The 14,883-nt window shown below is 53.6% G+C and overlaps 1 protein-coding gene across 1 annotated transcript in view; it reads left to right on the forward strand.

Annotated features, from left to right (window-relative positions):
- The window catches only part of CFAP77 (cilia and flagella associated protein 77), a 134,637-nt gene that overhangs the window by 100,498 nt on the left and 19,256 nt on the right, over positions 1–14,883 (forward strand). The window contains exons 4-5 of the mRNA XM_045882025.1: positions 5,942–6,047; positions 9,046–9,147. Of these exons, the coding sequence (XP_045737981.1) occupies positions 5,942–6,047; positions 9,046–9,147 (208 nt within the window). The remainder of the gene's footprint in view (positions 1–5,941; positions 6,048–9,045; positions 9,148–14,883) is intronic.

Below are 14,883 nucleotides of genomic sequence, written 5' to 3' on the forward strand. Positions count from 1 at the left end.
AGATCAAGAGTTGCATGCTCCACCGACTGAGGCTTCAGGCACCCCTGTATGTTTAGATTTTTAAGAAACTGTCAACCTGTTTTCCAGAGTGCCTATACTCGTTCCCACCAGCAATGTGGGGGGGAGGGGGGCTTGGTTTCTCTGCATCCTTGCCCGCATTTGCGGTTTCTCATTTCTGCACGAATAAGTGTGTAGTGGAATGTCATCAGGGTCTTAATTTGTATGGCTCTGAGGGCGGGGATGTGGACGATTTTCTCCTGTCCTTATTGGTCAGCCGTACTCCCTCTGATGAAATGCCTCTTCTTGTCTTTCTAACTGGTTTGCTTTCCACGTTGAGTTTGAGAGTTCTCCACACGTTCTAGAGAGGAGCGCTTGGCCAGATGTGTGGTTTGCAGGGACCTCCTCCCAGTCTGGGTAGCTGGTCTTTTCATCTTCTTTTTTTTTTTTTTTTTTTTTAGATTTTATTTATTTATTCATGAGAGACAGAGAGTGAGAGAGGGGCAGAGGGAGAAGCAGGCTCCCAAGGAGCAGGGAGCCCGATGTGGGGCTCGATCCCAGGACCCTGAGATCATGACCCGAGCCGAAGGCAGTCGCTTAACCAACTGAGCCACCCAGGCGCCCGGTCTTTTCATCTTCTTGAGAGGACCTTCCACAGAGCAAAAGTTCTTCACTTTGAAAAAGTCCAATTTATCACTTCTCTTTTCTCTTACGGGTCATGCTTTTGATGCCAAGTCTCAGAAATCAGCACCAAGCCAGGCCTGAGCTCCTAAAGATTTCCTCCTGCGTTTTTGGGGGAACTTTAATCGCTTTACCTTCACATCAAAATCCATGATCCATTTTGAGTTCATTCTTGTGGAAGGTCTGCGACTCCGGTCGAGAGCTATTTTGTGGGGTTTTGCCCACTATGTCCAATCATTTCCAGGCCATCTGTTGAGAAGACTGTCCTTCGTCCATCGAGCGGCAGCGTCCATCAACTTATGGCCTTTATCATACCTTCTACGTAGCCTAACGTAAAATACCCTGAATTATGAAAAAGTGCATCTCCCAGAACTTTGCCTGGTCTTTCTTTCTCTGATTTGCCTTCCCTCTTTTTCAACAACACGTAATTGCTGAGAGCAACACGGTGCCGCTCACAGGAACCATTCCTGCCCTGGTGGTGTGGGCATCCAGTGGCCGAGGTCGGTGACAAACCAGAGAACCAATGACCCGAGCACTTGTGCGTGGGCAGGCACCTGGCGGGGGGCGGCCGAGGATGGGCTGTCGGGCAGGCTGTCTGAGGAGGCGGCCCCACGGCTGAGACCGGGAGAAGCCGAGAGTAAGCCAGGTGGGGGCCCACGGCCCGGAGTCTAGGCTTGGGGTTAAAACAGGAAAGGGTGATGTGATCCGATCTGTGTCCTGACAAGCCTCCCCACCTTTTTATCCAAGTTAATGAGCCAGAGCACAAATGGGCAGAACCTGCTGGATCTCCCTCAGCCAGCCGGGCTGGGGCCGCCGTGACCCCCAAGGTTTCTCAGCTGTTCTCCCGCCCTGAGCCCCTCCCTGCGTGTCTCCAGGTAATAACCACTGGCCATAGCAGGACACAAGGCCGGTCGGCCCAGGCTGTAGGGGGGCCTCAAAGGGAGGCTCTTGGTGATGCCTGCAGTGGGGGCTGCTGGGAAGACCGCTCTTCTGTTGTGAACGGCCTCTGGGGGGAGATACTGTGAGGTTACGCATCTCATGTCATTAGAAAGCATAGCCATAAATTAGGCTGCTCAGAAGCATGGGGCGTGTAATAATTAAGCAATAAAAGTCACCACAGGGGTAAAGGAACCAGAAAACAAAGAGCCACTGTTTGTAGCCGCCTGGCAGGCTGCTCTGTAAAGTGGCATTTCAGAGCCCCTGAGGCTCTGCTCAAATAGAGTCCCTGCTCAGCCCAGTCCCACGGAAGTCTGCATACTGGGGAGTCAGACTACACCAGGAGAATGGATGGGGTGCAGGGCGCAGGTAAAGGGGCAACAGGGAAGGGAGAGGCATGGGGCGAAGTGACAGGTGACACTTGGCTCCACCCAGTAGTTGCTACATAGAGACCACACGGTCAGAAGCTGCACATTTTCAAGACAGTCTGGAAAGTTGGTTTTTAATGTAAAATTTCCCAACTTTTAACTGTTGATGACAACCTCAAAGTCTGTTAAGACTGCTGTGCAGGCCAAATCAAACACAAAGCCAGAGGGGCGCCTGGGTGGCTCAGGCAGTTAAGCATCTGACTCTTGGTTTCGGCTCAGGTCTTGATCTCAGGGTTATGAGATTGAGCCCACTGTTGGGTTCCCCACTGGATGTGGAGCCTACTTAAAATCTCTCTCTCCGGACACCTGGGTGGCTCAGTTGGTTAAGCATCTGCCTTTGGCTCAGGTCATGATCCCAGGGTCCTGGGATTGAGTCCCGCGTTGGGCTCCTTGCTCAGCAAGGAGCCTGCTTCTCCCTCTGCCCCTCCCTCTGTTTGTACTCTCACTCTCTCTGACAAATAAATAAAATCTTTAAAAAAAATAAAATAAATAAAAATTGAAAAAATATATTCTCTCTCTCCCTGTCCCTCTGCCCCTCCCCCTCTAAAAAAACCCAAAAACACACAAAGCTAGAGAGGCTCGAGGTTTGTCTCAGGAATGGGGGGGGGGGGTTGTCTCTTCTTAATACTTCCATTTCTGCAGTCCCCAGTCGTGAGATAAGGTCACTGGGAAGAAAGGAACCTTCCCTGGGGTGCTTGCATTTCCAGAAACGCAATGAGAAAAGCCGTGGATCCTCCCCCTGAGACACCTGCTCAGAAGGTACTGTCCACAACTCTTGGGACTTCGGGGGCTAAGACCTCTGGGGCTAGGTCATAAGCCCCAAAGTGTGGGGTCCTGGGCCACAACACCTGTGACCTCTCCAGACCCACTGAACGAGAATGTACCTGTAACGAGATCCCCCGGTGACCCACGCGCACATGCCAGGTTGCAAAATGCTGTTCTGTGGCTCCTTCAGCTGTGAGACTCTGATTTCTAGTCTCGGGACCTACTCTAGACGTCATCCAGAGGGCGGTTTCTACTGGTGTTTCCCCTAGGTGGGCTGAGGAACCCCTGTGTGTTAGCTCCCGGGCTCCCTGTCACAAATTACCATGCACTTGTTGGCTTAAAGCAACAGACGCATATTCTCTCACGGTTCTGGAGGCCAGAATTTTGCAAGGTGGGGGTAGGGTTGTGCTCCCTCTGGAGGCTTTAGTGGAGAAACCCACCCCGCCTCTTCCAGCCTCCGGCGGCCCCAGGTATGCTTGGCTTGTGGCCCCATCACTGTGCTGTCATCTTTTGTCCCCCCCCCCCGCACCTCCTCCTCTTCCCCGTGTCTCTCTTTGCTGTATGTCCTCGTATGAGGACACTTGTCTTTGGACAAGTGCAAAAAGCATTTGCATAGTTATTAATCCCACCTCAAGATCCTTAACTGGACTACCTCTGCAAAAGCCCTTTCTCCAAATAAAGTCATATCCACAGGTTCTAGGGATGAGGATGGAAACATCACTTGGAGGGCTTACCCTTCAACCCACACACCCTGTATCAGAACTATATTTGCTGAAAATGTGATTTCTTGGGCCCCCCTCCCACTTCCTAACTCAGAACCTCTGGGGTTCTTATGCACCAAAAAAATCTGAGACTCTCTGGCCCAGGGAAATGAGGAAATAATCAGCTCAGACGTGAGAGGCAGAAAAGCTGGCTAGGATTGCTCACCATCAAAAGGAAGGTCAGAAAGACATGACGGGGGGGAAAGCAATGAGCCTGATTCACAGTTTCTTCTTCTTTTTCTCTTTTTGCTTAGGATGAAAAATTTTAAAGATGCACGAAAGCATCGCAGGCACTATAGTACATGCCCGTGACCAACCCCCACCACACAGCGCCAACCATTATCGATATGCCCTGCCGTCCGTTTTCACTTCACTGTATTATTTGCGGAAGTTCCTTTTTAAAGCAAATTGTAAACAACCAATTATTCCACCCACAAGCCCTTCTATATGCATCTCCAACAGAAACACTTAAATAACTTGCAAACCTCAGCTAGTGTTCACTTGGCCCCGGTTGCCCCAAAACATACCTCCCCACTGATGGTTTGCTTGACTCGGGATCCGAACGAGGTCCGCAGACTGCACCTGGTGGGTGCATTTCTTAGGTCACTGTCATCTACCCCTCTGCCTCCTCCTCCCTTCCCACGGTCCTTTGTTTGCTGAGGTGCTCGAGCCGCTTGTCCTGCAGAACGTCCCACACTCGGCACTCTGCATCGTCACGGGGGTGCGTAGCATGCTCCCCACGCCCTGCGCTTCCTGCGAGGCGTGGCAGGCAGGCCAACAGCTGTGTCTCTGGTGTGGCAGCACCAGCCACAGGTGGTTCCTGAGCCCTTGCAACGCGGCTGGTGCCACTGAGGAGCTGAATCTACCTTTGTATTTAATTTTGACGGATTTAAATTCAAATTTCTGTTTTTTTAAAGATTTTATTTATTTATTTGTCAGAGAGCGTGCACAAGCAGGGGGAGCAGCAGGCAGAGGGAGAAGCAGGCTCCCCGCCGAGCAGGGAGCCCAATGCGGGACTCGATCCCAGGACCCTGGGATCATGACCTGAGCCGAAGGCAGCCGCTTAACCGACTGAGCCACCCAGGGGTCCCAAATTCAAATTTCAAAACTGAATCTTTTGAACACCCCATGAATATTTTAAAAGGATTATATGTTGGTGTGTTAATATTTTGGCTAGATTAGGTCCATAAAATACATTGGTAATGAGAGGGATAAAATATATTAGTAAAATTAATTCTGCCTGTTCCTTTTTCACGTTGCTCCTGGAAAAGTCCTCGTGACAAGGTGACTTGCGTTGTATTTCGATTTGACAGTGCTTGTCTAGAAATCTGATGACTGTCAGGGTACTTTGGTTTCTTTTCCCAAAGAATTTTGGGTGGATGGTACTGCGTACCTCCCACTGTATATCACAAATGTCTGCTTGTCATTCTCAGAAATGGTAAGATTGATCGCGTCGGTAAATTGTATGTTGTGTATATATTTTCCCACAATAAAGAAATGGGTCATTTGGTTCAGCTGCTGCAGCCTGCCCCACGCATTGTAGTCTCCACCGAATGGCCTTAGCAGCCACTGATGATTATTATTACCTCCACCTGTTCTTTGGCTGGGAGCGGCACCCCGGTGATTCCCACGCCCCCTTGGCTCCATCATTCCCTCCTGCAATCATTAGCTCTGGTTCTTCCGTGAAGAACTTGCCCTTGTCACCTGTTACCTATTCGGCTACTCTGGGCAGGTCTCACTCGCCGCCCCCCCAAGGCTCTGGGATGGGGATAGGGACGGTACCCGCCTGACAGCGTTGCGAAGGGGTGGGGTGAACAAAATGCGCAGCACAGGGTATGTGCTCTCCCAGGCTGGAGACCCTTGTCAAGGAGAGCCAGAGTCAGAAACGAGAGGTGGCAATGATTTCACGCAGTGCTACCGCACAAGGAGAAAGAGACTTAGTGCAGCATGGGGCCCCGTTTTGAATACAGCACAGGTGGGGACTTGCAGCCCGGGAGCAGGGGGTGGGGGTCAGGGAAGGACACATAGAGGGCAGGGCGATGCTCGCTGAACTGACCTGATGGGATTCTGGGTAAAGGCAGGCCAAGGTGATCAGATACTGATACCGACCGGGGGTGGGATGGGGGATTGACTTCACAGATTCTTTGTGAAGACTGGCTTCAGCAGACCAAGGGCAAGGCCCAAGGCCCAAGGGCAAGGTCTAGTTGAAAAGAGGGCTCTGAGAAGCCTGTCTAAAGTCCGCTTTTTGGTGGGGCGGGGGGAGTCTTTGTCACCATCTCCCAGAGCACAGTCCTGAGGGTCAGGTGGGCGTCCTCGGCGGAGAATGCGGTGGCCTTCCAAGACCTCAAGCCTCTCTGCGCTTCCTCCCCGCAGGCCTTCCACCCCTTTCTTTGACCTACTGCAGCATCGCTACCAGCAGCTTTGGGTGCAGGAGCAGAAGGCCACCCAGAAAGCCATTAAACTGGAGAAAAAGCACAAGGTAAATGCATCCCCCACTCCAGTGGCCCCCATTTGGAATGGGAGTGGAGGGAGGGGCTGGCCTGGCAAAGCTGTGAGACTGACATTTGTGCACGTTTGTCATAAATGGGGAGGGGCGAGGCTGGGGGTGGCAACCAAGCTGCTAGGTGCTGTGCTAAAAGGGTCTTGGTGATGATCACACACAACCCCTACTCAAGCCTGAGAGGGGAAGATTCTGGCCCGGCCCTGTGTACCTCTGACGCAGGAGCAGAACCTGGTGTCCCAGCTCCTACCCGGGGACTCCTTCCACCAAACCTCCACGACTCCGCCCATCCAGAAATCTGATTTTCAACTGACCTGACCCGGCCGGGACAGAAATATGCCCTGTACTAAAGAAAAGGCTCATAAAGCAAGATGCTATAAAGAACACATTTTGTTATACTTTAGGAATACATTTTCTTTTCAAACTGATGAATAGGCCACATGCTAAACCCATCCTGTACATCATACACATCGTTTCGTTTATGTCTGACAAAAGCCCCCAAGGGGGGCACTATTCCTATTTCCTGGGCATGGAAACTGAGCCTCAGAGAGGCGGGGCCCACACAGGGAAATTGAGGCTGAGGACAGAACCATGTCCCCACGCTGCCAGTTGCTAACGGTGTGAGCTGCAGTCGATCCAGACTGATGTGTGCCTAGTGCCACACGGATTTCACTAGAAGCACGATCTTCGCGTGTCTGGCTGGTGCAGCAATCCAGCCAGTGTTCTCCCTCTGCCTTGCTCCAGGCAGGGAGCTGGGCTGAGCGTGCACCCGTGTTCCCGCATTCCGTCTCCTGAGCACACCATGAGGCGGGGATCTCGTCAGGTCGTCTCGGTTATTTCATTTTCTTTTCTTTTCTTTTTTTTTTTTTTAAAGATTTTATTTATTTATTTGACAGAGAGAGAGCACAAGTAGGCAGAGTGGTAGACAGAGGGAGAAGGAGAAGCAGGCTCCCCGCGGAGCAGGGAGCCCGATGCGGGGCTCGATCCCAGGACCCTGGGATCATGACCTGAGCCGAAGGCAGACGCTTAACGACTGAGCCACCCAGGCGCCCCGGTTATTTCATTTTCATGTGGGCAAACGTAGGTGCAGAGGGATTAAGCAACTGGCCAAAGGCGTCAGAGCAAGGCCCGGACTCGGGGGGTGTGTGTGTAGCCCCAGAGTCTTGGCTCTTCTTGATGGCAAGGTCCCACCCCTGCTAATTATGGGAAAGCCTGGAGTTCAGCAACAGGGCAAAGATGTTCTAGAGCCAAAATGGGGAGCCGAAGAGTTTTACCGAGGATCCTGGCGCCTTCTGGACAGGCCGGGAGCGTCACTGAGGGGTAGGGGGCCCCTCCCACTGTCCTTGATGTTGGTAGAGAACGAGACACCAGCTCACTAAAAAGCAGAGTGTTGTAATAACATTTTAAAAGCAGCCCATGACTAGTTTATTCGTTAATGGCTCAAGAAAGAGTCGACTTATATGGTAACGACCAGTTTCAGAGGGAGCGCTGTCATTACAAACCGCTTTATAGCTCCAGTTTGGTCGTGTTTTTTAATTAGCGGCAATTTCACAGGGACTCAGAGTGTCGCAAATCCATGGAAAACCAAGCTCCCGGGGACACATCTTCTGACATTAGAGACAACCGTGGCCAGTGCCCCTCCCCGTTTGGCAGAACACCCCACTAATGGGAGTGACTCCCCTCCAAGCATTGGCTGGGAACTGGGGCCCACTCCCCGGGTGTGACTCTGAGGGAGCCGCCACTTAGTTGGGGCCTCAGTTCCCTCACTGGGGAAAGAAAGGGTCAGAAAGGGCCCGCCTTGCCGTGCCTAGTGCATGGTAGGCGCTCAGAAAACACTGGTGGAACCAACCCCAGGGTTCTCTTCCTGTTCCAAGATTCTCTGTGGCTGTACATTGTCTAACAAACTGGGAGGAACACCCAGACCCACAAACACTGGGGCTGGGGCCTGGGGTTGATAAGATGGCTGGTCTGCAAGGTCAAGTTGCCACCATCCGAGGGGAAGCCTGTCTCTCCAGCCGCAAAGGATGTCCTGGGGTTTTGATGGTGGTGTCCTCAAATGGAAATTCTCGGCAACAGCTTCCATGTAGTGAGTCCTCATCTTGGGCCCCTCCACTCAATGCTGAATTCAGCAAATCCTACGGTAACCAACCCCGTCTGTCAGGCATTGGCGACCCATTTCCAGCAGGGGGATCCATTTCCACTTAGGAAGGGGAAAGGGGGGTGCGTGCATCCCTCCAATTCTGAAGGCAGGCTTGGTGACTCTCAGCTGGAGAGCATCTCTGGTTTGCAGATAGTTGCAAAACTGTTCTAGAAGGCAGAGAAGACGGCTGATCCAAAGGACCTACTGAAGGAGAGCGGGACATACAGGCTTCCAGTGATGGAATGCATAAGTCCCGGAGATAAAAGATTCCGCCCAGGGAACACAGTCAATGGTGCTGTAACAGGGTCGTATGGTGACAGACGGCATGTCGAATCGCTACGCTGTCCACCCGAAACTAACCTAACATTGCGGGTCAACTATACTTCCATGAAAAAAAAGAAAGAAAAGAGAAAGTACACAACAAAACATATGACTATCACAAATTTTAGGGAAACAGAGCCCACGAATAGGGCCCGTCTAGGACCTTAGTAGGGGCCATGTGCCACGAGGATCCCCAAAGCTCAAGCTGGATCAGATCACGGGGAAGTTACCTCTCTGTGAAGCAACCCTGTGAGTTCTAGGGGCCAAACCAGAAACAGATCAACATGCTCGCAGCACGGGGCGGGGGGGGTCCCACGCCGGAGGCCACTGAGCAGTGGCCAGGGGAGTGGGTGCCGTGACATCAGCCTTGGAGAAGGGCCGGAGGCAGGAGGAACGTGACCCATGGGTCTGCAACACCAGGAAGCCCAACTCTCTGCCCTTGCCTCCCTTCATCATAGGTCGGGCTCCTCCGCGAGCCAGGAGACCACCTCACCTCTGCATTTCTCTGGCCTGCAGGTGATCCTGGGGAAGCTGTATGAGACGCGGAGCAGTCAGCTGAGAAAGTACAAGCCGCCAGTGAAGCTGGATGCCCTCTGGCATATGCCTCACTTCCAGAAGGTCGGTCTCGCCTCCAAATGCCCCTTCCCTCACCTAGGGTGGATGCCCCTCACTCGGCCCATTCTTTACCTGCCCTCTAGATAGTGAAATGCTGTGGACTTCTAGCCGCTGGTTGGCTGTTCAGAGGGGGAACCGGGAGGTTTGGGGACAGCGGCTTCTGAGTGGGAGGGGAGCTGTGCCTGCCCAACTCGGGCCCAGCGAGCCTTTCTAGGGGGCCACAGGGACATGCCTGGCCCCAGGAAGACAGCTGGACAAAGCAATGTTCCTGGCCAGCCCAGCCCACCCGCAGTATTGAGTTAAACTGCAATTTGGACAATGAAGGGGCCAGTGCCTTCCTGAGCCTAATGCAATCGAACAAGCTGCCGAGCTTCAAGGAGAAGCCTGCTTGCCCCCCGATGCGGCCCCTTGCGACCTGCCCAAGTGGCCTCTGTCAGCATATGTCAGTGACCATTCGCCCACTCCTCTCTCCACAGCTTCCTTCCTGGCCCCTCCTTTGCTCTTTTAGCTCTGATTTTTCTCTCTGATTTTCCATGGGATGTTGCCTGGGGAGGGACGGGGACCCAGAGCTCCGTGAGCATGAGATGCCCTCCACAACACTCAGTTCTGCGGTGTCACCCCCCACCCCCAGCCCCTTGGCTCTGATTTAGAATCTGCCCAGAGCTACTGAGGCAGGGGACAAAGGAGGGCTCAGGCGGTCTTGGGCCAGAGGAGCAAGGAAAGGGCCCTCACCCCAATCCCCACTTCGACTCTCCCCCATCAGGAGAGCATGTCTCCCATGCCGGTGTCCCCACGGTGCCTGGCCCAGAGTCGGACATGAACAAACCAGTTTCTATTTTCAAAAGAGGGGCTTTGACTCAGCTATGCTGGGCTCTTCCATTCTAGATTGCTGTCACTGAAATACGGTCAGGAGCAACAGGAGGTAACCTATAAATGCCACCCTTTGATTCGGTGCCAGGCACTGAGCTGAGTCATTTCCGCATATTAGTGCACTTCATCTTCAGAGCGAGTATCCCCCCCACTGCTCCGTGGCACAGAGGGGAAGCAGAATTTGAGCTGTCCTCCCCCAGTGAGTGGGGTGGGGGTTGGGAAGCCTGGCTCCTCTGACCGTTGGCCCCAACCTCCAACACACTACCCACTGTGCCACAGAAACGAGAAAGAATAAACATGCCAGCCCCAGGATTCACAGGGCACTTTTCGTCTTTTGGGGGATGTTCATGGGTTTCTGGAAGTTCCTCTGCAGGACTCTCAGCAACGCTTGTCCCTGGGCACCACCGTGGTCAGCCCAGTGGAGACCCTAACCCCCCAGAGTGATGCCTTTATGGATGCAACACTTGGTCCCCCCTTTTGGGAAATACTACCAACACGAAGTGTTTATTAGCTCTCACTGTGAGCCAAGCACTAGACATGCATTATTTCGTAGAAACACTGTCCCCATTCACAGATGTGGAGCCTGAGGCTCAGCAGGCTGAAGGAACATGCCCTGTAAGAAAGGGTCCCAGATTCCGTCCAGGGCCACGGAAGTCCAGGGCCTCCTGAGGATCCTTCCCTCACTTCCGGCTGCGTCCCAGCAGGTGCCTCTTCAGCCCAGCAGGGCCCCTTTCTCCCCTTCACGGTATGCATCCTCATTGCAATTAATTAGTTAATTGGGCAATTAGTTGTCCATCTTCCCCAGCAAAATGTGAGCCCCTAAGGACCATGCCTGTTGTGACCCCCACAGCGTCCACAGAGCCCCGCACCCCCTGAGTGGTCAGTGAAAGTCTGCAGGAAGAATGAATGAAGGAGGAGGTGAATGAATGAATGAATGGATGACCAGTAGAGCACAGAAGAGTTAAAAGCCTTTCACAGACCCGCTGAAAGCCCCTTCCCAACCTGACCATCCTGGCGTCCCCCATCCTGGCAGCCGGGTCCGGGGCCAGTGCGGCGGCGACGGTGGTGGCCGGGGGCTACGCAGCGCCCTGCACGGGGCCCCAAGAGGGTCTTTGTCTGTGCCTCATGTCTGTGCCCAGCCACCACCCCCTCCCCACCCCAGCCCCATTATAAAAGGGAAAAGCGCTTCCAAAAAAGTTGAACCTGTCACAGTGATGGATAACCTAAATGGACTCTCCCCGCTCGCGAACAGATGTCGACGCTGAACCCTGTCAGAAATAATTAAACACCTCTCACATGGAAAAGCAGCAGGCAGGGGCGCGGCAGCCTGCTCCTTGCGCTGGGTCAACGCGGAGCAAGCTGGCTCCCTGCCCCTCGAGGGGGCTGCCCAGACCCTCCCCGGCCCGGCACCTCGCGGGGCGCTCAGCGGCGTCCTGGGCCCACCCGGGACCGCACCCGCGGGACCAGCCGCAGGGCTGCCTGGGATTCCAGCGCCCATTCTGGTCTGTACCACCAGCCACTGCCCCGGATGCATGGGGCCCAGAGAGAGGGTCATGTAGGTATGCCCTGCTACCAGTCAGCTAAGAGGCTCTCTGGGCCTCAGTTTCCTCATCTGAAAGTGAGGGTAGCACTGTTCTTAAGGGTCTCCTTCAACCAAAGGCTCACGATCCCAGGGTCACGGCTCAAGGTGGTGGACCCCAAACCCAGAGTGAACCGTCAGGGGAAACGGCTCAGACCCTTCCTCAGGCTCCCATTTTGGGGATGGGATGTGAACACACTGCCTCCCATCCCTGAGTGGAGGGACCACTGGGCTTGCAGCTGGGTACCCTCTGTGCCCAGCGGCAGTAGGGCTCGTGCCCTTCACAGATGTGCCGGGGGCTGCGGGGAGGGAGGAGGGAACCCGCATTCCCTGAGTGCGCACCTGACTCAGGGGCAGTGGACCTGGGTCACATGGTGACCCTGCCTCTCCCTACCTGTCACATGGTTTTACCGGTCCACGTCCCCGTTCCGTCTTCTGAAAATGGGGCTAGCAGAAGGATTCGATGAGGACACACGTATACATTCAGCAGGGCACCTGGACTCTGTTCAGGTGCCAACACATGGCATCTGCCCTGGGGATGGGCCTGGTGATCATTCCTTCATTCCCTCATTCATACACAAATCTCACTCAGCATCTTTGTGCCAAGCCCTGCTCTTGGTGCCGACATCAGGCTGCTGTAGGGTCACTGGTGAGCGGCCAGGGTGAAGTGGGTAGATGGACAGAGGGCTGGACAGCTAGACGGGGAAGTTTGGGGCAGCTCCACCCCCTGGTGTCCAGAAGCCTGAAATGGTGGGGAGACCCCAACCCTAGTTGGCAGCCGGAGCTGGGGCCGGGGGCAAGCTGCATAACCAAAGCCCCATCAACATCATCCTGATAAAGGCTGGCCCACCCGGCTCACCTGCTTTTTGTAGAACCCAAAACCCAGGCAGGGGCCAGAATCCAGGCTTGCCTGTTGGGAGGTGGGATTATTATTATTTTTTTAAAGATTTTATTTCAGAGAGAGAGACACAGTGAGAGAGGGAACACAAGCAGGGGGAGTGGGAGAGGGAGAAGCAGGCTTCCCTCGGAGCAGGGAGCCCAACGTGGGGCTCGATCCCAGGACCCTGGGATCATGACCTGAGCCGAAGGCAGACGCTTAACCATCTGAGCCACCCAGGTGCCCCTGGGAGGTGGGATTACTAATAGTGCCCACCTTCTGCTCTCAAAAGTGATCCAGTCTGAACTATGCATCCTATGGCTGCCTGATATTAAGTCAAGAAAAACAGACGATTTATCCTTCTTTACAAAGATTGCCAGTGATACCAGCCCAAAGACAAATATCTGGGGGGAGTGGGTCCCACGTATTTATGGTGGCACCCCCACAATGGTGAAAGCCCGACGTGCCAGTGAAGAGGCGTCTTCAGTACGAGCTGAGAGATCCTGAACTGACATTGCACAGACAAGATATAATCCTGTGACATAGTATACAGCCACTGAAAATAATGACCTTAGGCTACTTACTGCCACGATCCTAACCCATTGCTGGGGAAAGAACCCGTGATGCCGTTGGGACAGAGGAGCCCACACATCTGCACAGGGGCCTGTGCTCAGGGACAGACATCCAGAGGGAGGGGTCCTCAGGCAGCCGCAGCGGTGACCCCTGGAGTGGTATGAGGCTGAGTTTTACTTTCTCTCATGCTCTTCTCTGCATTGTTTGAATTTTTACAGTGACGATAAGACTTTTACAAAACCAGTAAGGCTATTTTTTTTTTAATGTGTTTGAAGGGTAGGGACGCTGCATCCTTCTTCGGGCGCTTGTCCCAGGGCTCGAGCCCCCTTCAGCCCAGTCCCTCCTGAACTCACAGGCCCTCCGGTGCTGCTGGCAATGCTTGGTTTCTCGCGCTGGGTTTCCAACAGGCGCGGAGATCAGAGGCCTGCGCTCTCCCAGCAGTGAAGACGGCCGGCTCCCTGAGTCTGGCTCTCTATGGCCAAGTCTGTGTTATAACTGGGGATCCCAAACCCATTTCAGAGGGAGGTTTGCCCAAGCATCCCAAGGTCACCCCTCACACCGAACACTGCGCCTCTCCCCCGACAGACCTGTCTTCCCCAGTGCCAATACCCACTGACATTACAGAGTCATTCAGTCACTAAAGTATGAACAAATTGACTATATTTTCATTTGGCTTTTGGTTTCAGCCCCACTGCTTTAGAATAATGGCCCGAGCTATTAAGCTAACAGTTTGATTTACAAGCTCTTGTGCTCTGAATGCTGGGATCAGGCTCCTCTCTTTGTGGAAGACTAACCCTGCCTCAGGTCTCCTGGGCCCCTGACTCCCTAATAGAACCAGAGACGGCAGGAAAAAAAAATCAGTAGTCAGCCAAGCAGTGACACCCAGAGATGCAGCTGATTAGCGAAAGCTGCTGAATCTAAGAAAAGGATTTTCTTTCCCACCTTTAAGCTCCCTTACAAATCATAGCCAGCTGGAAAGTTAACTCTCTGTTAAACCCCCAGAGCGGGCTTTGAGCCTGTCCCCCCACTGCAGCGACCTCTCCAAAGGGCTCTAAAGGGCCAACGAACTAGAAGCCCTTCTCTGGACAGGTGTGTTCAGCCCCAAAGTCACTCCTTCCAGACACAGGAAGGACAGATGCCAGATCTGCTCCTCCCCGAGGTCCCTGCACAAGTGATGTATTTTAAGAATCCTGTCGCTCTGTTGTGTTGGAATAAGAATCATCCCATGTTGCCGCGTCAGGCTCCAAGCGCCGGGATGGAATGTGTCACATGCGGAAACAGGGCACTAGGAAGAGTGATTCAGAGGATTCAGAGGTCCTGATGAAGTTGACATTTCTCCCCTAAATATGGATGCCCCCATTAGAAATCAGATCAGTATGCAGAAGAGCTGCCTCGCTGGAGAGATAAAAGCAGGGGCTTAATTGGTTTTACATAAACCGGCACCTTGGAGGGACAGAATGTTTAGGCACCTGCTCGTGAGGTGACATTGCTGTTCAATACTGGCAAGTCACAAAGAGCCAGAGCTGAAGCTCTGGGGACGGGAACAAGGGGAAGGGGGGGGCGCAGGAGGTGGGGGACAGCGGTAAAGCTCCTGGTACGGCGGGACGAGTCTGGGTTCCCAGGTCATGGAGGGAGACGCCAGGCGTCTATGTTGGGGCCCAGAGAAGTGGGAGCTGGTGCTTCTAACTGGGGACCCCCAGCCTGACCGTCCCCTTAACACTTCGGTGCCTGGGAACTCTCTGTTCTCTACAGGAAGCTCTTCTCCCCGACCAGGAGGCAAAAACATCTCAAATTTTATGTTGAGAATCAACCAGAAAATAGACAAGACAGCTTGTTTTGG

Source organism: Mirounga angustirostris, unplaced genomic scaffold, assembly GCF_029215605.1.
Source record: "Mirounga angustirostris isolate CCGP_5_RB_7025 unplaced genomic scaffold, mMirAng1.0.hap1 SCAF_15, whole genome shotgun sequence".
In the NCBI taxonomy this organism is placed as follows: domain Eukaryota; kingdom Metazoa; phylum Chordata; class Mammalia; order Carnivora; family Phocidae; genus Mirounga; species Mirounga angustirostris.